This window comes from Molossus molossus, unplaced genomic scaffold (genome assembly GCF_014108415.1).
Source record: "Molossus molossus isolate mMolMol1 unplaced genomic scaffold, mMolMol1.p scaffold_m16_p_5, whole genome shotgun sequence".
Lineage (NCBI taxonomy): Eukaryota > Metazoa > Chordata > Mammalia > Chiroptera > Molossidae > Molossus > Molossus molossus.
The window spans coordinates 25,646,428-25,669,022 of NW_023425388.1; the positions used below are offsets into that span (position 1 = coordinate 25,646,428).

The 22,595-nt window shown below is 35.5% G+C and overlaps 1 protein-coding gene across 2 annotated transcripts in view; it reads left to right on the forward strand.

Annotated features, from left to right (window-relative positions):
- GMPS (guanine monophosphate synthase) overlaps window positions 1–22,595 on the forward strand; it is a 57,786-nt gene that overhangs the window by 28,374 nt on the left and 6,817 nt on the right. For both annotated transcript variants that reach the window (XM_036243107.1, XM_036243108.1), the window contains exons 4-12: window positions 6,037–6,134; window positions 7,387–7,490; window positions 11,395–11,588; window positions 11,851–12,016; window positions 14,870–15,021; window positions 15,481–15,654; window positions 17,433–17,538; window positions 18,439–18,554; window positions 20,889–21,014. In XM_036243107.1, the coding sequence (XP_036099000.1) occupies window positions 6,037–6,134; window positions 7,387–7,490; window positions 11,395–11,588; window positions 11,851–12,016; window positions 14,870–15,021; window positions 15,481–15,654; window positions 17,433–17,538; window positions 18,439–18,554; window positions 20,889–21,014 (1,236 nt within the window). The remainder of the gene's footprint in view (window positions 1–6,036; window positions 6,135–7,386; window positions 7,491–11,394; window positions 11,589–11,850; window positions 12,017–14,869; window positions 15,022–15,480; window positions 15,655–17,432; window positions 17,539–18,438; window positions 18,555–20,888; window positions 21,015–22,595) is intronic.

Sequence of the window (22,595 nt, forward strand, 5' to 3'; positions counted from 1 at the left end):
GGCAGCCACTCGATGTGTCTCTTTCACGTCAATGTTTCTCTCTCTCTTCCCCACTCTATCTGAACAAAAAATGGAAAATTGTCCTCGGGTGAGGATTAAAAAAAAAAAAAGCATTGGTCTGTAAAACAGCTTTACCAGACTTCCTTTCTTGCTAACTTTTTGTTATGGTTATCCACTTTGATTTAGAGGAAATACTGATCACCAAAAATGGGTAAAGTACAACGTACAAAATCTACAATAGGTATTTTCTTCTCTAGGTAAACGAGCATTGCATAATAAAAGGCTTGTTTTCCCCTGTTAATAGTCTCTGAATAGCTGAATGGTAATTATGAATTTGACTTGGACAATAATTTATTTTTGGATTTTTTCCACTTAGTGGTCTTTTTTTTTTTTTTTAATCTTCACCCGAGGACATTTTTGCATTTATCCTCAGATAGAGCAGGAGGGAGAGAGGGGTGAAGATCTTCAGATAGAGCAGGAGGGAGAGAGGGGCGAAGAGAGAGAGAGAAAAACATTGATGTGAGAGGGACACATCGACTGGTTGCCACCTACACAACCCCAACTAGGACCGGGTACAAACTGCAACCGAGGTATGTGCCCACAGCGGGAACCAAACCCGAGACACTCTGCTCCGTGGGCCAATGCTCTAACCACTGAGCAAAACCGGCCAGGGCTCCACTTAGTATTCTAATGAATATGTTCTTTTAGAAGAATCCGCATCCCAATTGCATTGAACATTGGAAATTGGCTGCCTTTTTAAAAAAATTGATTTTGAGCCCTGGCCGGTTTGGCTCAGCGGTTAGAGCGTTGGCCTGTGGTCTGGAGAGACCCGGGTTCGGTTCCCACTAAGGGCACGTACTTCGGTTGCAGTTTGTCCCCGACCCTGGTTGGTCGTGCAGTGGCAGCCACTCGATGTGTCCCTTTCACATCGATATTTCTCTCTCTCTATCTCTTCCTCTCTCTCCCTCCCACTCTATCTGTACAAAAAATGGAAAAATGTCCTCGGGTGAGGATAAAAAAAAAAATTGATTTTGAGAGAGAGAAAGAGAGAGGGGGAGAGAGAGAGAGAAACACCCATGTGAGAATAGAACATCGACTGGCTGCCTCCCGCATTCCCCCTACCTGGGATCAAGCCCAAAACCGGGACACCTGCCGTGACTGGGAATCAAACCAGCAAACTCCCAATGTACGGATATGCCCATCCAACTGAGCCACACCAACCAGGGCATGGCTGACTTTAAAAAATATATATCTTTGCCCCAGGGTGTAATTTATTATCTTCTTTGCCAGAGTAGACTATTAATTATAGAGCACAACTTATAATTAAGTTAAATGATTTTTAGTATACTGAGAGTTATTATAACATTTTGTAAGGAAGAGTCTCACAAGACCTTTTTTTGGCACCCACTTACAGTGAAATTGGTCTGGAAAATGCTTTCTTAATTTAAGTGATGGAGGCTGACTGTTTCTCCTTTATGTCAGTTCTCCATATAAATATAAGGCCAGATTTTTCTGTCATTCAATAGAGATATCATGGTAGCCAGAGCTAGGCCTGATTATATTCAATGCATAAAAAATTTTGCCTTTAGGATAATGGAATAGACTGCCACTTCTTAGTGAATATTAGTTGGGCAATTTAGCACCAGAAGTCTCACTATAAGGTGTACCTTGACATCCTGAAATTTTAGTAATTTCCATGTTTATGTACCATACGTTCCTATTAACTAGACTCGTCAGAGCCTTTCTAATTGCTTCCTGTTAAATTTTTTTCTTTAGAAGAGAAGAAGAAAAAATTACTTTAGAAGAAAAATTTTTTTGCTTCCTTCTCTTTTTATCTTTATTACTGATTTAACCCCACTTAGCATAAGAAATAGAATATTACTAGAACTTTGAAACTTCCTTTATACTTTTCTCCATTCACATTCTTCTCTCTTTCCACCAGAGGTAACACTTTTCCTTTCTTTACTTTATAGCTTTATATGTAGGTTATATCCTTAAATAATATATTACGTAGTTTTTCCCACTCTGACCTTTATATAATTGAAATCATACTGCAATGTAATACGTACTTTATTTTTTTAGAGAGGAAGGGGGTTGGGGAGAGAAAGAAAAAGGAATCAATGTGAGAAACATTGATTGGTTGACGCTTCTATGTGCCCCGACTAGGCATTGAACCTGTGACCTGGCTATGTATGTGCCCTGACCAAGAATTGAACCCACCGCTTTTTGGTGTACAGGATGATGCTCCAACCAACTGAGCCACACTGGCCAGGGCTGCATGTGTTATTTTCAGCTTTGGTTTTGAGATTCATTTGTGTTAATACATTTTAATTGTAACTTGCTCATTTTCACTATTGAATTTTAAGATAGCACAAATTAATTATATATTTCACTATTAGTTTTGCTGATTTTTTCCAGTTTTTGCTATTACAGACAATACTGCCATAAATCTTTTTGTACTTGTCTTCTTGTTTTGTACATATATAAACTTTTCTCCATGGTAACCATGAGTTGAAATTCTGAGTCTCAGCATCACTAGGTAATGATATTCCCACTCTGTCCCACCAGTTCCCCCGCTCCAGCACCCCAACACCCCCATTTACATTTTCTCAGCAGTGTATAAAAATTCCTGTGCTTCCAATTCTTGACAGAGTCAGATTTTTTTTTCTGTATTTTTCTATCTGAGGATGCACTAAATAGGATCACACTGTAGTCTTAATGCTCATTTTCCTTATTATTGTAAGATTTGTATGTTTATTTGCCATTAGTGTCTGCTTTACTTTAAAACATTGTTTGAGTTTTGCCCATTTTCTATTGAATTATCTTTTTTTAAAATTGTGTTTTATATGCTGAATACTGAATTTTTGCCAATTATGTATATTGCAGTTAGTTTCTGGATTGTGACTGTATTGCAGATAGTTCTAGATTGTGATTTTTCATTCTTAGTAATTTCATTTGGTTTTTTTAAAAGAGTTCTAAGAAACATTTTTATAAGCATTTTTTTTAATGTATATACTTCCACAAAGTTGTCAAATTGTTTATTTACAGAATTTCTCTTTCTTCCTCCCAAACCTAAACCTCATTGTAAAACTTTGGCATTTAAGATAGATAAAATAAGGGCTGATCTGGTGGGGGTGGTAGACCTAGAGTACTACAGTGATTTCTTTGAGGCATTTAGGACGTTGGGGTTATCAGGAATCCATGCTTAAAACCATTTCTTTAAGTCAAAATAGAATACTAAAACAAAACTTTAATAAGAAAGCAAATTGTTTTTATTATACAGAAAATTATTCCTATCTCACAAAAACATACACTTAGCTGATTGTTCAACTCCTTGCTCTTTTTTTAAATTTACTGAGTTTAGAGAGAGAGAAACATCGATTTGTTGTTCCACTTTTTTTTTCAATTGGAGAGACAGACATCAACTTGCTGCCCCATGCACTTATGCATTCATTGGTTGATTCTGTGTGTGTGCCCTGACCAGAGATTGAGCCCACAACCTTGGCTTATGGGGAGCAGGACATTCTAACCAGCTGAGCTACTTGGTCAGGGCCTCAGCTCTTGCACTTTTAACCTTAAGTAGCATAATCAGTAACCAAAAATAAGTATGAAAGCCTTCTGAACAGGTGAGATAGCTTTATTCATTTATTTTATGTATTAATATTTTTAGTTTATTGATTTTAGAGAGGAAGGGAGAGGGAGAGGCAGAAACATCAGTGAGAGAGAACATCAACTGGCCGTCTCCTGTATGCACCCCACTGGGGACTAGGCCCACAACCTGGGCATGTGCCCTGTCTGGGACTTGAACCAGCGACCTCTTGGTGCATGAGCCAATGCTCAACCGCTGAGCCACATCAGCCGGACGAGATAGCTTTAAACTTTACTTCAAACCATTGGCTTTGTAAAAAGCCTTTAATTTGAACTTTATGGACTTTTAAATTGTGTAGAGTTCCAACAGCTTTGGTTATCTGAATCATTCAGCTGTCTTCTAATTAAGAACTGCAAATTAGAGGTTTCCAAGGTTCACTGAATATATAGAAGCAAATTTCATTGAGCAGATTTGAAAGATGGCTCTGGGCCACATACTTTGTTAGGCTCCTGGGACTATGAAGAGACCTGAACATGGTCTATTTTGGTAATCACACTAGCTTGAATGGCTGGAGTAGAGAATGAAGGGGAAGATAAGAGGTGAAATTAATTAGACAGTGGCCATTCAATGAAAAAAATGTCTTTGTTCAATATAAGGGATTTGGACTTTGTCCTATCATCAAGTATCAGCAAAATACAGCCTCTTGACAGTGGGGCTCATTGCCTGTTTTTTTCAAGACGTGCAAGCTAAGAATGGTTTTTATATTTTCAAATGGTTGGGGGGGGAATTTTTTTGAGAGAATTATATTTTGTGACATGAATATTAAATGAAATTCAGATTTCAGTGTTCGTAAAATAAAGTTTTATTTGAACACAGTGACATCCTTTATATTGTTTATGGATGCTTTGTGTTGCTTGCCTGCAAAGGCTAAACTACTTATTCTCTGGCCCCTTTTAGAAAAACTTACCAATCCCTGCTATAAATGCTAAAGAGTTAATTATAGACTGACACAATCATATTTATATTTTAGTAGCTAACATTGCTACAGTTATGTCTCAGAGATATCATGGGTTTAGTTCCAGGTAACTGCAATAAAGTGAGTAGTAATCTTTTGCTGGTGGAAGGTCTTGCCTTCAGTTTGTAAAACAAACAAACAAACAAACAAAAAAGGCAACAACTGTGAAGAGCAATTAAGTGGTGAACACAATAAAACAAGGTGCTATATCGGTATTAGGTTAAACAAGGTTTTAACAAGTTTCCTTCCTGATAGGCTTAACCCTAACTTTTTTTTTTTTTTTTTTTAATTGCAGGAAGGTTTATTGTGAATATGTATGAGGAGAATATAGAGGGCAGCATTTGGTGGTGGTTTTAAAGAATATGCCACCGATGCACTATAAGAATGAACATTTAGCTAGCCTTTTGTCTGCTTTTCTGTTGGGGTCTGGGTCAACTGGCATGCATTATTATGGCAGATATCTTATGACACGTGTTGTGGAACAGACATAATAAGATGAGTTGTGATTATATCAATGCAGATTTAATGTTTATAAAAATCTTGTTTGTGTTTATTTTGGTGTTGGGGGTTTGGACATAGGTAAATATAAATAAGATTGACACAAGGAAGGGCAGAAGGAAGAGACCATTTGAAATAAGAGTCTTTAGGTGTATGGGATTCGAACAAATGAGTTTAATTGAAAGACCAGATATTTTTTGTTTATCTCATATCCATAGCACAGCCTTCTGCCAGTTTTCAGACTGTTTTCTTTGGGGCCACAGATTAAACTGCTTGGAGGAATTTTTACCTGTCTAGTTTTATTTATTTATTAAAAGAAATTTCTTTTAAATTTGTTTTTAGAGAGAGAGAAAGGGAGAGGGAGAGATAGAAACATTGATGAGAGAGAAAATCAATTGGCCACCTCCTGCATGCCCCCTACCTGGGCATGTGCCCTGACCGGAAATCGAACCTACGACCTCTTGGTTCATGCGTCAACTCTCAACAACTGAGCCACACCAGCCGGGCTATACCTGTCTAGTTTTAATACCACAGCTTTTCTTGTTGTTTTTACTCTGACCTTTTCTAAGCTCATATTACCTTTTAAAATGCTTTTAAATTGAACTTAAATGAAAGTATTAGAGAAATTTATCTTTAACAGATGAATTAAAGTACACTTTAATATCTGTACACTGGAAAATCTGCCAGTATTTAATGAAAATTAACCTCAGGTCAGATTTTTAATCTAGTTTGTTTTATAGCTATGTATCTTAATTAACTGTATAATTATATATAATAATGCCAAGTTATCTACATTTATCAAACTTTCTTTATTTTGGGGGCATAGACATAATATATCCCTAAGACAAGGAGTATAAATTATTAAATTAGCATAAGAAAATGGGTAATTTTCCTTTGACTTATATTAACACTAATTTATTTTCTCTTTGACCAGATGATGAATAAAGTATTTGGAGGTACTGTGCACAAAAAAAGTGTTAGAGAAGATGGAGTCTTCAGTATTAGTGTGGATAACACATGCTCGTTATTCAGGTATTACAGATATTTTTAGACGAATAAGAATGATAGTAGATTAATTTAACGTTGGATTGTTATACTTCAAAATTTCAGATTCTGTAATTCTTAGACAAAATTAAGGCCACAGCAGGGCTAATGGTGTAATTTTCATAGTATTTGTTTTCCAGTTGAGTGTCAAGACAGCAGAGGAGGTGGTGATTCTAACTAGGAATAAAGAAAGCACTTACGACATAACTTAAAAGCACCTCTGCAGTCTTGGACACCTATTTGGGATTACATATTTGGGATCCCAGCATTTGTAGTTTTCTCCTTTCACTCTTTGGTGTAGAGTGTGATTCTAAACATGTATGCCAGATGTGGCAAATGGATGATACCATTTTAAACTGTCTTGCATCTACCAAATGCATTTGAATACCTTTCCCCACCACATTCTTGCTGGGTACTTAGCAGGCCACCCATTTGTTGGACTTAGTATGTGCTTTGTCTCCTTCTTCCTCACTTTTTCTACATTGAGCATAACTTATCTGGTATGCTATCTTTTTAATACAGTGAATGTATTAATTGATTATATTGCTACTTGATAATAGATTACGTGTATAGCTTTAGTAGCTTCCTAAAATTATTTATCTTCTGCTTTACTTAAAAAAATTGCTTTGTTTTCATTCAGTTTTCTGAAAGTCCAGAAAACTTAAGTTTTAGTCACCTGCTTTCTTGTTTGTTTTTTTTCTGTGTTTTGGATAAAGCCCAATTTGATGGACTATTGGTTACTTACTTGCTTGTTTTTTCACATAGATTTAATATTCTTTCATTGGCTTTTTTTTTAAAATAATGGATAGGATAAATTTAAATTCCAACAAGTTCCACTATTACATGCTTATTTCTGTTTTTCTTGATCTATACGTATGGCAAACTAGTATTTCTAAAGCAAAAGAACAAACTTCCAGTTATAAAGTAAATAAGTTCTGGGATCTAATGTACAGTATGGTGACTACAGTTAACAATACTGTATTGTATATGTGAAAGTTGATAAGAGAGTAGATCTTAAATGTTATCACTATACACACACAATGGTAACTCTTTGAAATGATGTATGTGTTCAGTAACCTTATTGTGGTTATCATTTCACTATATCTATAACTACATTGTACACCTAAACTTACACAATGTTGTATGTTAATTATATCTCAATAAAATGAGGGAAAAAACAAAACAGAAGAACCCATTAATCATGTCTTTTATGTGTTATATTTTTCTTCTGTATGTTTAGGGGCCTCCAGAAGGAAGAAATTGTTTTGCTTACCCATGGAGATAGTGTAGACAAAGTAGCTGATGGATTCAAGGTTATGGCACGTTCTGGGAACATTGTGGCAGGTAAAAATTCTAAAACTTTTGCAGATTTTATTATTAAAAACTTATCTGAAGAGTATGAGAATATGTTTCTGTATGAGATACTGTTTTTGATTTTTCCTATTTTTTAAAGACATTGTAAATGTCATAGGATTAATCATTAATTTGTGAAGGGAATTTAGTATTAGAAGGATTATCGAGAAGTCACCTAATGGTTTGCTCTGAAATACTTTTAAAAATGTTTATCCTAACGTAAGCTTTTCAGATATAAAACACAGCTATATTTTTACAGCTCAGGAAAAATTTGACAACTGTCCATCTCTCTAGATTTAATTGCCTTTTTAAATGCCTTTCTTAGGTTTATAGGCATGTATCTTGGATGGCTGCAAAATGGAATTTCTCTGAACCAGTGTTGGCAAACTTACGTATAACTTGTGGGTTAAATCCAGCAAATGGCCTGTTTTAGTATGTCCAGGAATTAATAATGATTTTTACATTATTAAAGGGGTATAATAAAAGAGAGTGTACATGTATATTCTACAAAGCCTAAAATTTTTACTATCTAGCTCTCTGTAGAAAGTTTGTCAATCCATGCTCCGAAATAATTTTTGTTTTCTGTTTTATGGAAGAAGAAGAATTGATTTTCTAGTGGTTTGTAATCACTTGCTTACTTGATAACTGTAATGTAAATAAATCACCAGTAATCCTGGAAATCAATAAAAGGAAAAATGGGTTAATAAAGTACTTTTTGTTTGAAATGCCATATCTAAATAATAAGTTGAAAAAAAGATTTGTCATGGGTAAAATGAGTTAAGTAATATGCCAGCAGTTACTTAACAGACTAATATATTAGCATAAAAATGATCAAGAATGGTTTTCATATTGGAATGTTTAGTAGATGGTTTATGTATTTTATTCACTCAACAAATATTTGAGTACCTACTATGTACCACGTGCAGTTCTAGGTGCCAAGATACAATAATGAACAAAATGGACAAAATCTTTGTTTAACATTCTAGTTGAGGAGAGGGGACAGACAATACAGAATATATTAGTTGTCAGTGTTTATTAAGTGCATTGAAAAAGTAGGTGAAGAAAGTTGCAGAATATATGTGATTAGGGTTTTAATATTTTATATCAGATATTCAGGGAAGGTATTTCTGGAAGACGATAGTGGACATGAAAGAAGTAAGTGCTGACCCTTCTGGATATTTAGGGGGAAAGGAAAGAGCAGTACAAAGCTTCTGGGATGGGACTGTGTTTGAGGAACAGCAAGGAGAGTAGATAGTTGGAGTGGAATAAACATGGGGCGTTGGGAGAGTGGTAACAGTTGAAGCCAGGGAGGTTACTGGGGATGGGAACACAGGATGTTTGAGGCCATTTTCAAACCGTTAGCTTTACTCGTAGTGAAGTGGGGTTAAGGTGAGACGTGATCTAATATCAGGATTATCCTGGCTATAATGAGGAGAAAAGAGAGAAAGTCAAATGTAGAAGCTGGGAGACCAGCTAGAAGTCTGTGGTAGTAATCAGTAAAGGTGAGAATGCTCTAAGGAATAGTGTGGCAGAGGTGGAAGTGGTAAAGTGTAATTGGATTCTCATGGAGATCTTATATACATTTTGTTAGAGTTATACCTAAGTATTTAATTTTGGGGGGAGGTGTGCTAATGTTAATTGTATTGTGTTTTAAATTTCAAATTCTACTTGTTCGTTGCTGGTGTATGAGAAAGAGGTGAACTTTTTTAACCTGTATCCTACGTCCTGCTCTAATCACTTATTATTCAGGAGTTTTTGTTTTTGTTGATGCTTTCCATTTTTTTTTTTGGTTTTTGCATAGACCTGTGGTGAGAACATGGTCTGTTTTGGTAATCACACTAGCTTGAATGGCTGGAGTAGAGAATAAAGCGGAAGATGAAAGGTGAAATTATTTAGACAGTGGTCATTTAATGAAAAGTCTTTGTTCAATATAAGGGACTTGGACTTTGTCCTATATATAGTCAAGGAGTCAGCAAACTACAGCCTCCTGTCAAATTGTGCTCACTGTTTTTTTATGACCTGCAAGGTAAGATGGATTTTATGTTTTCAAATGGTTGGACTTTTTTTTTAAGAGAATCATATTTTGTGATGTGAAAATTAAATGAAGTTCAGACATAAAGTTTTATTGAAACACAGCAACATCCATTACTTTATTGTCTATGGATACTATGTGTTGCTTTAGTGATAGACAGTAGGACCTGCAAAGGCTAAAAATACTTAACTCTGGCCCTTTATAGGAAAAAAAACATTTTTTATTGCATTTTTAGAGAGAGGAAGGGAGAGAGAGAGAGAAACATCAATGTGAGAGAGAAACACCAATTGGCTGCCTCCTGCATGGCCCCTATTGGGGATCTAGCCCACAATCTGGGCATGTGCCCTGACCGGGAATCGAACCAGGACCATGGGACAACACTCAGTCTGCTGAGCCACACCAGCTGGGCAATGGGAAAGGTTTACCGAATCCTGCTGGACATCAAATTTACAAAAGTATGGGGGCCTCTGGTGACTGGGTCCTTCTGGAGTTTTTATCTCTTAGTTTTTTACTTGATGAGTGTCTAGCAATTCATCAGTTATAGTTCAGGTTTCCCCACCTTGGCAGTGGTTCCTGTGGAGGTGTGCACTCATGGGTTTCTTCTCTGTTAAGTTGTGACTCTTTGTATTCACCATCAGTCTCTCCAAGGGCAGTAGTCAGTTTTTTACTTCTTGTTAGGACAGAGTGGCATCTTCCATCTTTTTTGCATTCCAGACTGGAAACAGAAGTTAGACTGGATTTTGACATGTTTTGAAGGGAGAGATATACAGGATTTGCTGTTGGATTGCATGTGGAGTGTGGAAATGAGGGTAGAATTAAGTTTTAACTCCCAAGTTTTTTGGCCTGAGCAACCAGAAGGATAAAGTTTCTCTTTACCTGATGGGAAAGAATGTAGAAGTTTAGGTTTGCATATTTAATTCTAGATACTTTATTAAACACTCAAATGAAGGTATGAGTAGGTAGTTGTATGAGTCTGGGCTGGAGAGGAAAAAACGGCTGGAGGTACAGATTTGGGAGGGTACCAACATATGGGTAGAATTTGAGGTCATGAGAGTTTGGGATCACTCAGAATGTACAGAGGAGAGATTTAAAGGCTGAATAGTGGGCAACTTTCTTGTGTGGAGAGGGGTAAGATGAAGAGGAGCCAACAAAAGATTCAGAAGGAGCAGATAGTGAAATAGTGAACCAAGAGAGTAGTGTCCTAGAAGCCAAGTAACTTAAAAAGTGTGAGGTTCCCTGGTATAGTAGAATGAGTAAGAGTTTGGGAGCCTTCCAGGCCTATTTTAACTACTTAATTGACTGAGTTCAGGTAAGTTTCTTGTTATCTCAGAGTCATAGATGAGAAATGCATGTGTAAAATATTTAGCCTAACATCTGCCGCCTAGTAGTTAATCAGTAATTGTCAGAAACACATTAGTCAAGTCAGTGAAGTTATATTTGTGGTTAATAGTACACTTGAATATTCTGTCTGGTGTAATATATGAGGTTCTTCTCATAGAGAAAATTGGTACCTGCACATTGCATGTGAAAGCTCTGTGGGTCCAAGAACCAAAATTGAGTTATTGTATTAAATAGTCAAGACAATTGAAGTAAGCTAGGTGGAGAAATGAGGTTACTGTGAAATAATCTTTGTAGAACTTAGTTTTCTGTCATATAGTTCATTAATTGCTACATAAAGACTTGTATAAAGAGTGATCATGGTAATATAGTTTTTATTTTTATAATTTTCTTTTGCTAAAAATCCAACCAAATCATATCAGTTTTTACATTTATAGAGGAAGAAATTGTGAGGAATTACTGTGGGTAATAGTTGAGTCTTTCAACATGAAAAAAATTTAATTTGTGATTATTTTCTTTGTAAAGGTATAGCGAATGAGTCTAAAAAATTGTATGGAGTACAGTTCCACCCTGAAGTTGGCCTTACAGAAAATGGCAAAGTAATACTGAAGAACTTCCTCTATGATATAGCTGGGTGCAGTGGGTCCTTCACTGTGCAGAACAGAGAACTTGAGTGCATTCGAGAGATCAAAGAGAGAGTAGGCACATCAAAAGTTTTGGTAAGTAATTTACATCTGAAAGTCTGCAAATTACATGTATGTCAATAATACTAGAACTCAGAACTGGCTTCCTCCATATAGCTCTTCAATGTTGACTAGGTGATCATAGGCTTTGTGAGTTGCACTGTTTCAGAGTGCTTTTTTAGTTCCTATACATTCCTTTGATACAATTTTTTTAGGGAACAATTTAAGCTGATAGTTTAAATTTTCTTTTTGCTTATTGTACTCAATTTGATTTTTTCCCCCCTGTTTCACCCTCTAGGTTTTACTCAGCGGTGGAGTAGACTCAACAGTTTGTACAGCTTTGCTGAATCGTGCGTTGAACCAAGATCAGGTCATTGCTGTGCACATTGATAATGGCTTTATGAGAAAACGAGAAAGCCAGTCTGTAGAAGAGGCCCTCAAAAAACTTGGAATTCAGGTCAAAGGTATTGATGAACTCCAGAAAAGCTAATTTACATGTCAGGACTTATTTAATCAAATCTAGCCTATGGTTTAAGCACATTGCCTTAAGTAAGCAGTTTTCCCAATAATCTCATGGTTGAAAATATATTTTTATTTTAATATATTATAACTACTACTGGTTCAGGAAGAGTCCCAGTATAAATTTTAAAACTGTTGATTACTCCTAATGTTATACATAGATCAATAAGTTACCATTTTCCAGCTATCATTGTTCTTTTCTACTCAGTCTCTTTTATTAAGTTATCTTTTCCCACTCGTAATATTATTTATTCATGAGAATACCCAAGCCTTCCTAGAACAGGTATGTATATACGGACTATTTTACAAACAGAAAGACTTATATGGAGAAGAGGACTGAAAAGTCTATAGTCGCCCTGGCCGGTTTGGCTCAGCGGTTAGAGCGTCAGCCTGCGGTCCACAGAGACCCGGGTTCGGTTCCCGCTAAGGGCATGTACCTTGGCTGCAGTTTGTCCCCGGCCCTGGTTGGGTCGTGTGGGTGGCGGCCACTCGATGTGTCCCTTTCACATCGATGTTTCTCTCTCTTCCTCTCTCTCCTTCCCGCTCTATCTGAGTAAAAAATGGAAAGATGTCCTCGGGTGCGGATGAAAAAAAAAAAATGAAAAGTCTATAGTCATTTTTTTTTAAGGGCACTAATAAACTTCTTAGGCCATAAGTGCATTTACACTTAGGAGAATCTGTTTTGTTTTGTTTTTTAAATAAAACAAGATGTAGTTGATCATTACAGTGAAGTCAAGTTGGTAGTTTAATGATGCAAACCGTATGTCTTACTGAATTAATTGAAATCAATGTCAAAAGGTTGAATATAAACTGAACACTTTTAGTTATACATGAAATGAAAATTGGTCTATTGCTCCAAACGACTGTATGGGCATAAGACAAGTGTAATGCCACAAGGACAAAGAATAGAGCAGGGGGTAGGGGTCTAATGGTTTCAACAAAGTGTTGGAAGTTGGAAAGCAGATGGATAAAGGGATTACTTCTAAGCTAATAAAGTTTAAAGTTCATGATCCACAAGCCAAACCTTTTCCAAAATCCTAGGAGGTGCCCTAGTATTATCTTCATGTCATATATTTTTATGAAATTTGCAAGTAAGATACTTTAATAATTTGTAGTTAAGTTCACTTTGTTTTCTCTAATTTGCTCTCTTTTGGGTGGTGTTCCATTGGCTATCGGCATTTTGGGATGAATTTAAGAAAAAGCTCAGCTAGACATATTCTGGGTTTAGTGATATAGGCATGGTTTCAAGGTAATTTCAAGTTCCATTTCAGACCACCCTAATAAAGCAAGTTGTAATGTTTTTGTTAGTGGAGGATCTTGCCTTCAATTAAAAAATAAAAAAAAGAAACAAAAAACAGTAACATCTGTGAAACGCAGTAAAGTCTGTGTATATAGTTAAGTTCAGGTTTGCCACCCTAGTTACTGACTTGTGAATTTTAAAATAATTTGTTACTATTTTCTTTAAAGGGGCCTCCAAATTGTAAAACTGTTTAGCTGCACGAAAACCTGTATCTGTTCCTGGTAACTGACAAAGTAGAATGGGGAACTCCAAAACTTTGGGGTGGGGATGAGGGGAGAAAGCCAACAAAAAGCAAGACTTTGGGGGAGGCTCAGGAATTGGAAGCATTGGCTTTCTTGTGCAGCATGATTCTCTGGGTGAGCCTAAAATGGATTGCTTGGAAATCTGGGAAGCAGATTCTTTTCCTTAACACAGGAACAAACTGCTGTTATCCCTCCCCATCAGAGGACTGGATTTATTCTCTAGAGAGGCTAAACAAGAGAGGCTTTGACTTCGGCATAGGCGTACCAGGCATAGTTGAAGGTGAAAGTAAGATTTTACATTAAAAACAATAGAATTGCCCTGGCCAGTTTGGCTCAGCGGTTAGAGCGTCGGCCTGCGGTCTGGAGAGACCCGGGTTCGGTTCCCGCTAAGGGCACGTACTTCGGTTGCAGTTTGTCCCCGGCCCTGGTTGGTCGTGCGGGTGGCAGCCACTCGATGTGTCCCTTCACGTCGATGTTTCTCTCTCTCTCTCCCTTCCTCTCTCTCCCTCCCACTCTATCTGTACAAAAAATGGAAAAATGTCCTCGGGTGAGGATTAAAAAAAAATAAAATAAAATAAAAAATAAAAACAATAGAATTAAGTAGAATTCTGTGTACTGAATGGTGACTCCCTCTCCCCACCACTTCCTTGCTCTGCTGCTGATAGGCAGGAGATTGGAGGTGTCTTCTCTAGAGTAATTGAAGAGCTTAAGAGAAAGACACACAGATTCACTGGTGGTCCCCTAATGAAATAGCCAACTGCCTTGTCATTTTACAGTGAAGCTCACCAGTTGTTCAGTCTCATTGCCAAATAGAGATTTTAGTCAGTTTTTGAATACTTTGCTCTTAAATGTAAAGAGACAATTAACGATCACTAAATATATGTTCATTAACATCAGTTTGTGAGGAGACTAGTCAGTGTGTCCTTCTGAGAACTTTGATCCCTGGATATGAACCACCCTTGGGGCCATGTTTTTTTGTTGTTGATTTTGCTTGTTGTTCTGGTGGAGCTCTGAATAGAGAGAAAGCAGCCAGCATAAGTGTGCTATCATGAGCCCAGATCATTAACAAGATTCACAAAAGAACAAAATTAATGAGTGCCTTTGTCCAGACTATTAATCAGGGCAGTTCTGGAATAGGTAGGCAAATTAATGGGAGGTCAAAGGATCCATCTGGGCTTTCTTTCTTTAGTTAGATTTGTTAGTATGATATTTAAGAATCTTTTTTAGATTAAAACATGTTTCTGCTCTCTGCCCAGTGATAAATGCTGCTCATTCTTTCTACAATGGAACAACAACTCTACCAATATCAGATGAAGACAGAACTCCACGGAAAAGAATTAGCAAAACGTTAAATATGACTACAAGTCCTGAGGAGAAAAGAAAAATCATTGGGGATACTTTTGTTAAGGTACCCTTTTAATATCCTCAGTGTGTAGTGTTTTTGATGTGAGTTTTTGTATTTGTTTTTTGTAGTCATTATATCAACCAAATTTGCTGACTAACTTAGAGTTTTTTTTGGCTAAGAGTTTTACTATAAGTTTAAAATGTATAAACTTATGTTGTGCTATTGATTTGATTTGACTATTTAAGAATAGGTATTTTCATTTGATGTTAAACTTTTGATATTTCAGTGACTAGTTTTTAGCTTTTGAAGGGGCCGGGGATGTTTGTACACCTTTTTGAATCATGTTACAGCATGTTCTTTAAAGAACATATGACCTTAAAGGAGTTTATTTTGGGATTTGGTAGATTTTATCTGGTCAATATTGCATAAGGACTTTGAGAAATTTAGCTGAAAGTATAAACTTTTGCTGTCTTTTTAAATGATTTATCTTTTAAAAGGCTGTTTTACTCCTGTTGGTTATAGATTGCCAATGAAGTAATTGGAGAAATGAACCTGAAACCTGAGGAGGTTTTCCTTGCCCAAGGTACTTTACGGCCTGATCTAATTGAAAGTGCATCCCTTGTTGCAAGTGGCAAAGCTGAACTCATCAAAACCCATCACAATGACACAGAGCTTATCAGAAAACTGAGAGAAGAGGTAAAAACTTACACAGACTTTCCTAAAGGAAAACCTTTTCCCTTCCCTCCCTTAACCATTTTCAAGTGTGTAGTTCAGTAGTGTTAGGTATATTTTCATTGTTAGGAAACAGTTTCCATAACTTTTCATCTTGCAAAACTGAATCTACCTATTGAACAACAATACCCATTTCTCCTGTTTCCCAACCCCTGAAAACTACTGTTCTACTTTCTGTGTCAATGAATTTTACTACTTCAGATAGCTCATATAAGTGAAATCATTTTGTGATTGGCTTATTAGCATAAGTCCTCAAGGTTATTCCATGTTAAGATGTCCTTTTTTTTATCCTCACCCGAGGACATTTTTCCATTTTTTGTACAGACAGAGTGGGAGGGAGAGAGAGAGCGAGAAACATCAATGTGAAAGGGACACATCAAGTGGCTGCCACCCTCACGACCAACCAGGGCCGGGGACAAACTGCAACCAAGGTACATGCCCTTAGTGGGAACCGAACCCGGGTCTCTCCGGACCGCAGGCGGGCTCTCTGACCACTGAACCAAACCGGCCAGGGCAAGATGTCCTTTTTAAGGCTGTGTAATCTGTTGTAAATATATGCACATTTTGTTTATCCATTTATCTGACAATGGACATTTTGGTTGCTTCTACTTTTGGCTATTGTGAATTATGCTATGAATATGGATTTGCACATATCTTATAGACCCTGCTTTCAATTCTTTTAAATATATAACAAGAAGTGGGATTGCTGGATCATATGGTAGTTCTATTTTTAATACTTTGAGGCTTCCTTAATGTTCTGTAGTGGTTATGCATATTACATTCACATCAACGATGCCAAGTGTTCTAATTTCTCCACACCTTGCCAATACTTGTTGTTTTGATAGTAGCTATCATAATGGCTGTGATTTATCTGTCTCTATTTTGGGCATCTTAGTGAATGTGTAGTGGTATCTGATGTGGTTTTGATTTGCATTTCACTAATAGCTAATGATGCTAAATACCTTTTCATGGGCTTATTGGCTCTTTGTATATCTTCTTTGGAGAAATATCAATTTAGATCTTTTGCTCCTTTTTAAATGGGTTTATTTAGCCCTGGCCAGTTTGGCTCAGCGGTTAGAGCATCGGCCTGCGGTCCGGAGAGACCCGGGTTCGGTTCCCGCTAAGGGCACGTACTTCGGTTGCAGTTTGTCCCCGGCCCTGGTTGGTCGTGCGGGTGGCAGCCACTCGATGTGTCCCTTCACATCGATGTTTCTCACTCTCTCTCCCTTCCTCTCTCTCCTTCCCACTCTATCTGTACAAAAAATGGAAAAATATCCTCGGGTGAGGATAAAAAAAATAAATAAATAAATAAATTGGTTTATTTATATTTTAATTGAATTGTAAGTGTTCTTTATATATTCTAATTATACGTCCTTTATTAGATATATGATTTGCCTTCTCTGGGTTGTCTTTTCATTTTCTTGGTGGTATCATCTGGAGAGTTTTATTTTGAAACACTAGTATATTTTTAACTTGCCTCGTATTCCAATGAGAACTATATCAGAGATAGTGGGTAGGTTTTCTTTGATTTATTGATATTCAAAAGGTTTATATTTAAAATGTTTCAAAGAGAATATCATGAAATAGTCACCTCATGCTCATAAGCATACAGGAAGAAAGGAAGTTTTAAAAATTGATTTTTAAATCTAAGGTAAAAGACAACAGGGAAAGCCAGTAATTTGTAACTCTTTGTTTTCCATGTCATTTTGGTTACTAATTTTATTGGCTTTTATCCTTTGTAGGGAAAAGTAATAGAACCTCTGAAAGATTTTCATAAAGATGAAGTGAGAATTTTAGGCAGAGAACTTGGACTTCCAGAAGAGTTAGTTTCCAGGCATCCATTTCCAGGTAAAATTAAAATTGAATTCTGTTTGATTTTTTTCTTAGACCTTCATGTGGAAGAAAAATCAATTCATATAATTTTGAAATAATTTGCTATCACAGGGAATGTGTAACTTGAGAGAAAGGAAAGGGTGGACAGGGAATAAACATTTTTGTTAGTATTTAGTATATATACTTCACTTTATTAAATAGTTATTTTCCATTGTATTTATATTTAAATATTATACCATCCCTGTACATCTGGCATATAATGTTGCCATCAGATGAGAAAACCAAGAAATAGAGGTATTTTAATAATATTGCCACACAATTCTTGGTGTCGGAGCTGGGATTTGTATGTTCTTTCTATGATGCTATGATGGAAGACAGGGTTAAAACTTGGTTTTCTCAAATCCTTATACCACGGCTCACTTGTGTGAATAGCTGAACACTTCTTTGCACAGGCCATATGTAACTAATTTATGAACAAATAAACAATATACAGTTTAAATAGTCATTTGCTGTCATATAGAAAAAACTAATTAGAGGTGATATTTGTTTCAAGTTAGGGTTGAGAATCTTAACTTGTTTTTATTATGAGTTCTTGAATTTGAGCAAGTCTTGTAACTCAGTTTCTAGCTTTCATCATTTGGTGATGAGTTGATAGAATTGTCTAATTAAACTAAAAACATTAATAGGTCACATTTCTTGAGTACTAGTGTGTGCGAGGGATTCTGCTAAATATTTTACACATGTCGTTTTTGATTCTTACACTAGAAACTACTTGCAATGGTGAAATGTCCATTATAGCTCAATAAAACTGGGAAAAAACTTAAAATGCACACGGGATTTAATCTTTGGAAGGACTTGATATTTTGGGAATAGTGAAATTTTTATATTAAATATTATCGTTACTCTTCTCTTTAGGTCCTGGCCTGGCAATCAGGGTAATATGTGCTGAAGAACCTTATATTTGTAAGGACTTTCCTGAAACGAACAATATTTTGAAAATAGTAGCTGATTTCTCTGCAAGTGTTAAAAAGGTAATAATTTACATTGAACTTGTGTATTATGGGAGCTTTAAACAGACACAGCTAATCAGTACAAAGAATTGAAAGGGTTCTTGTACTCCAGAATTGAAAATTAATTTATTAGGGTTTTATTATTTGAAAATACAGAGTAATTTAACTTTTAGAATGACTAGGAAGAAAATATTCTACAGAGACACTTAAATGCAGACTTTTATTGCCAGTCATACAGCAGATTGGATACACTGAGTCCTTAAAAATGCTATGAAAATATGTTTTAAAATACTTTATATGTGTTGTAAGAAAGCATGGGGAATTATTTTAGCTCCAAATTGAGGATGAATGGAAAAGTCTTCTAGTCCTATAGCTTTGGTGCCTAAATTCATAACCTGTGTTGTTTGAAAAACTGTAAGCTAAGAATTCAATTTCTAATTTAAAGTGGACCTTGGTTGGTAGTGCTTCCAGATATCAGGCAAGAAGCAATGTAAATTAATTTACTCTTTGGAATATCTTCAGCCAGCCCTCAAAGAATTCCCATAGATACAGTTACAACTAATGAGCTTACAGTAAAAAATTACAAAATATGTAGAGAAGCAAGGCACCATTAATGAGAGTTAGTGGAAACTAGCAGAACAAAGCCTTCAAACATTTCAAACAATGGAATTAGATAATATGAAGTACATAAAATTAAAAGAAGCTATTGATAATAAGAATAAGGTATATACTAAGAGACTATCAAAAATGACTGGGCAGTTTTAATATTCTAGAAATGAAAATAATAACAAAAATAGCTAAAGAAAGATGTTTCAAAGGCAAAATGTGGATAGAAGAAGTTAAGATAGAATGAAAAGGTTAATTTTAACATATTTACCAAAAGGAGATAATAGACAAAAGTATTTGAATTCCTCCACACTGGTTAAAAACCATGTCTCAGATTCAGGAAAACACATTTCTATCAGGATAAAGGAAAATAATTGACTCTGAGCTGCATACCTAGCAAAACTGCATACTGCCAAAGACAGAGCAGCTGCAGAAAAAAGAATGATTTACCCTACAAAGGAAAAACTATTATACAGAAAGCAATAGTAAAGCAAGAAGACTTCGCAGTCCCAAGAGAAAGTAATTGTGAACAGATACACTGTCTGCTAAAACTAGGACAAAATAAAGACATTTTCAGATACATAGAATTTACTACCATTAGCTTATTACTTAAGGAACTAATAAAGACAGTGATTCTTAACCCTGGTTATGTATTAGAATTGTCTGGGGTGCTTTTGAAGTATACTATGCTTGGATCCCTTCTTCCTAGAATTTCTTTCTTAATCCAGGATGGGACCTGATTATACTAGGTAATTTGAGTGTACAGCTAGGCTTGAGAATCACTGTTTTAAAGGACTGATTTTAGGAGAAGCAGAAGGATCTCAGGAGAAAGGTCTGAGATATAAGAAAAAGTGACAAAGAATGTGGGTAAAATTCAAGCAAACATGGAATATATAATAAAAATAATAATCTATAACTTTTGGTATTTATTTCAAAAGTATTATAATATATAGCTAAAATAGCATGTAAACCACAAGGGGGTGATTGGAGTTCAAGCATTTAAAGATGCTTGTATTGTTTACCAGGAGGTCAGAGAGATTAATTCTCTTTTGTTGAATATGTATGTTAACATTTAAGGGGAACTACTAAAAGAATAAAAACAGAGGGTTTAACTTCAAAACCAAGAGGAAATAAATGAGCTGAGAGAAATCATCTGTTCAGAATGTAAGAAAGGAGAAAGAAACATAAAATGTGGGAGAAATAGAAACTACTGAATAAAATGGTAGAATGAAATCCAGCCATATAATTAACCCACAATTAATTAAAAGAACTAGCATCTCTTTTAGTTAAGACAGATTATCAAAAGAGATTGAAAACTAAATCTAACTATAGTCTCTTTACCTACAGATAGAAGGGGTGAAAATAAAAGAATGAAAAAACACATACCAGGCAAATAAATAAAAAAAGGGAAGTAGGAGGATTAATTTCAGACAAAATTGACTTTATGGCAAAAAGTTTTATTTTAGAGATGAGGAGAAGTTTTGGCTCATGAGGTATGTCCCTTACTGGTGACAGAGGATTAAAGCCTAGATGTATGTAAATGTAATCTATTTCTATATTTAACTTCTCAAAGCACTAGCCCTCAGGAATGAAATTCTGATATACCACATAACACACACAAGTCAAAAGAGAAATACTCAATAGGATCTATTGTTACAAAGAAGTAAGTATAGATACGTAAGTTATTAATAGATGCCAAAAGAGTAAGTACCTTATTTCTTGGAAAATTAATATCTCTGGTTTTCTCAGCCTCATACGCTATTACAAAGAGTCAAAGCCTGCACAACAGAAGAGGACCAAGAGAAACTGATGCAAATTACAAGTCTGCATTCACTGAATGCCTTCCTGCTGCCAATTAAAACTGTAGGTGTGCAGGTGAGTTGTGTGAATTCATAGACCAGTGACATAACTTTCTGATGTTCTTTCTACTAATACTCAAATAGGGATGATTTGGGAAAATGAAATATGAAAATATATACACCAAGCATAGAAATGTAAAAAGGTATTATTTTATATAATGTTTATGAGTGAATAAGGTTATAGGAACTCAGTATTCTGACTGAGATTTTGGAATTTTGGAATATCTGTCATCTCTAACCTAAAGTAAAAATTCAAAGAATGATTTGCTACAGGGGTAGCTTGTTTGCTTCTGCCTTGAAGGATAGTCACCAAGAGGTCATGTTCTCATTTATGCTTTTTGGTATGAAATATACTGTGGCTTTACAAGTCTCTAACTGCAAGAAGGCCCCCACATGAACGTGTTACACCATTTAGGTCTTGTTCTCAGCTTGTGTATTTTTTAAACCATTGTCTGTTTCTTTCACATGTCTTCTCTCTTTTAGCTTGTGATAATGTACAAATAACATTTTTGTATTTATTGTTGTGTCTTTCCCATTGTAAAAGCATGTGAGGACCATATAGTTTTCGCTTTTAGAATGCTAGTCATAATTAGATTATATTCAGTTCTTCATATGGTTCTCAAGTGAGCTTCTGGGGGGAAAAGCTTCAGATGGTAGAAAAGAGGAAGGTTTATTTTTTTTCTTTCTATTATTTAGAGTTTGTAGTAAAATGAAAACTAGAAAAGGTCTCAGTAACTTAACTCAGAGTGGTATGAGTGGTACTTACTGGTTTCATGTGTTTATAATGGCCTTGTAGAGTAGATTTACATGTGAAAAGAAATGAACAGTTCTAGAGATTATTCATGTAAAACAATAAAAATACTCTTTTTACTGAATTTGTTGGATGAGTGACATTTAAAAAAATGAAGCATATTTAGGATCCACTACTCATCAAAATAAAAGTTTCTTTTGTTGTTAGGTTTATTCTAGTCTCTTAGGCCTTTGGAGAGCCTTGGAAACCCAGTAGAAATTGTAATTCATGGTTAGTATAACAGTGAAGTTTATTTTCTAAATACCAAAGTAAACCATACTCATAAAAAAATAAATAAAAATGCAATACATTTAAAAATAATTTTTTCTGTTCTTGGTCTGTGGTTGTGTTGTATGTGTTCTTCCACATACATTTATTTTAACAATACAATAAAAGGGAATTATAAGAAAAGTACAGGCCAATATTTATGGTGAACATAGACGCCAAAATCCTCAACAAAATATTAGCAAATTGGACCCAGCAATATATTAAAAAATTATTCACCACGACCAAGTGGGGTTTATCCCAGGGATACAAGGTACAGTATTCTCAAATCAGTAACTGTACTACATAAACAAAATAAAAGATAGATGCCAAAAAAGCATTTGACAAAATCTAACACCCATGGATGCTCTAACCACTGACCAAAACCATCCAGGGCAAGTAGATTATCATTTATTGCTGCCTTATAATCCATATATTACAATACCATATTTTAATAATTTTCTTATTTATGGGCATGTAAACTGTTTCCCATATTTCATTGTTATAGTCATTTTGTCAAGTAATGTTTTATTTCTTTACGCA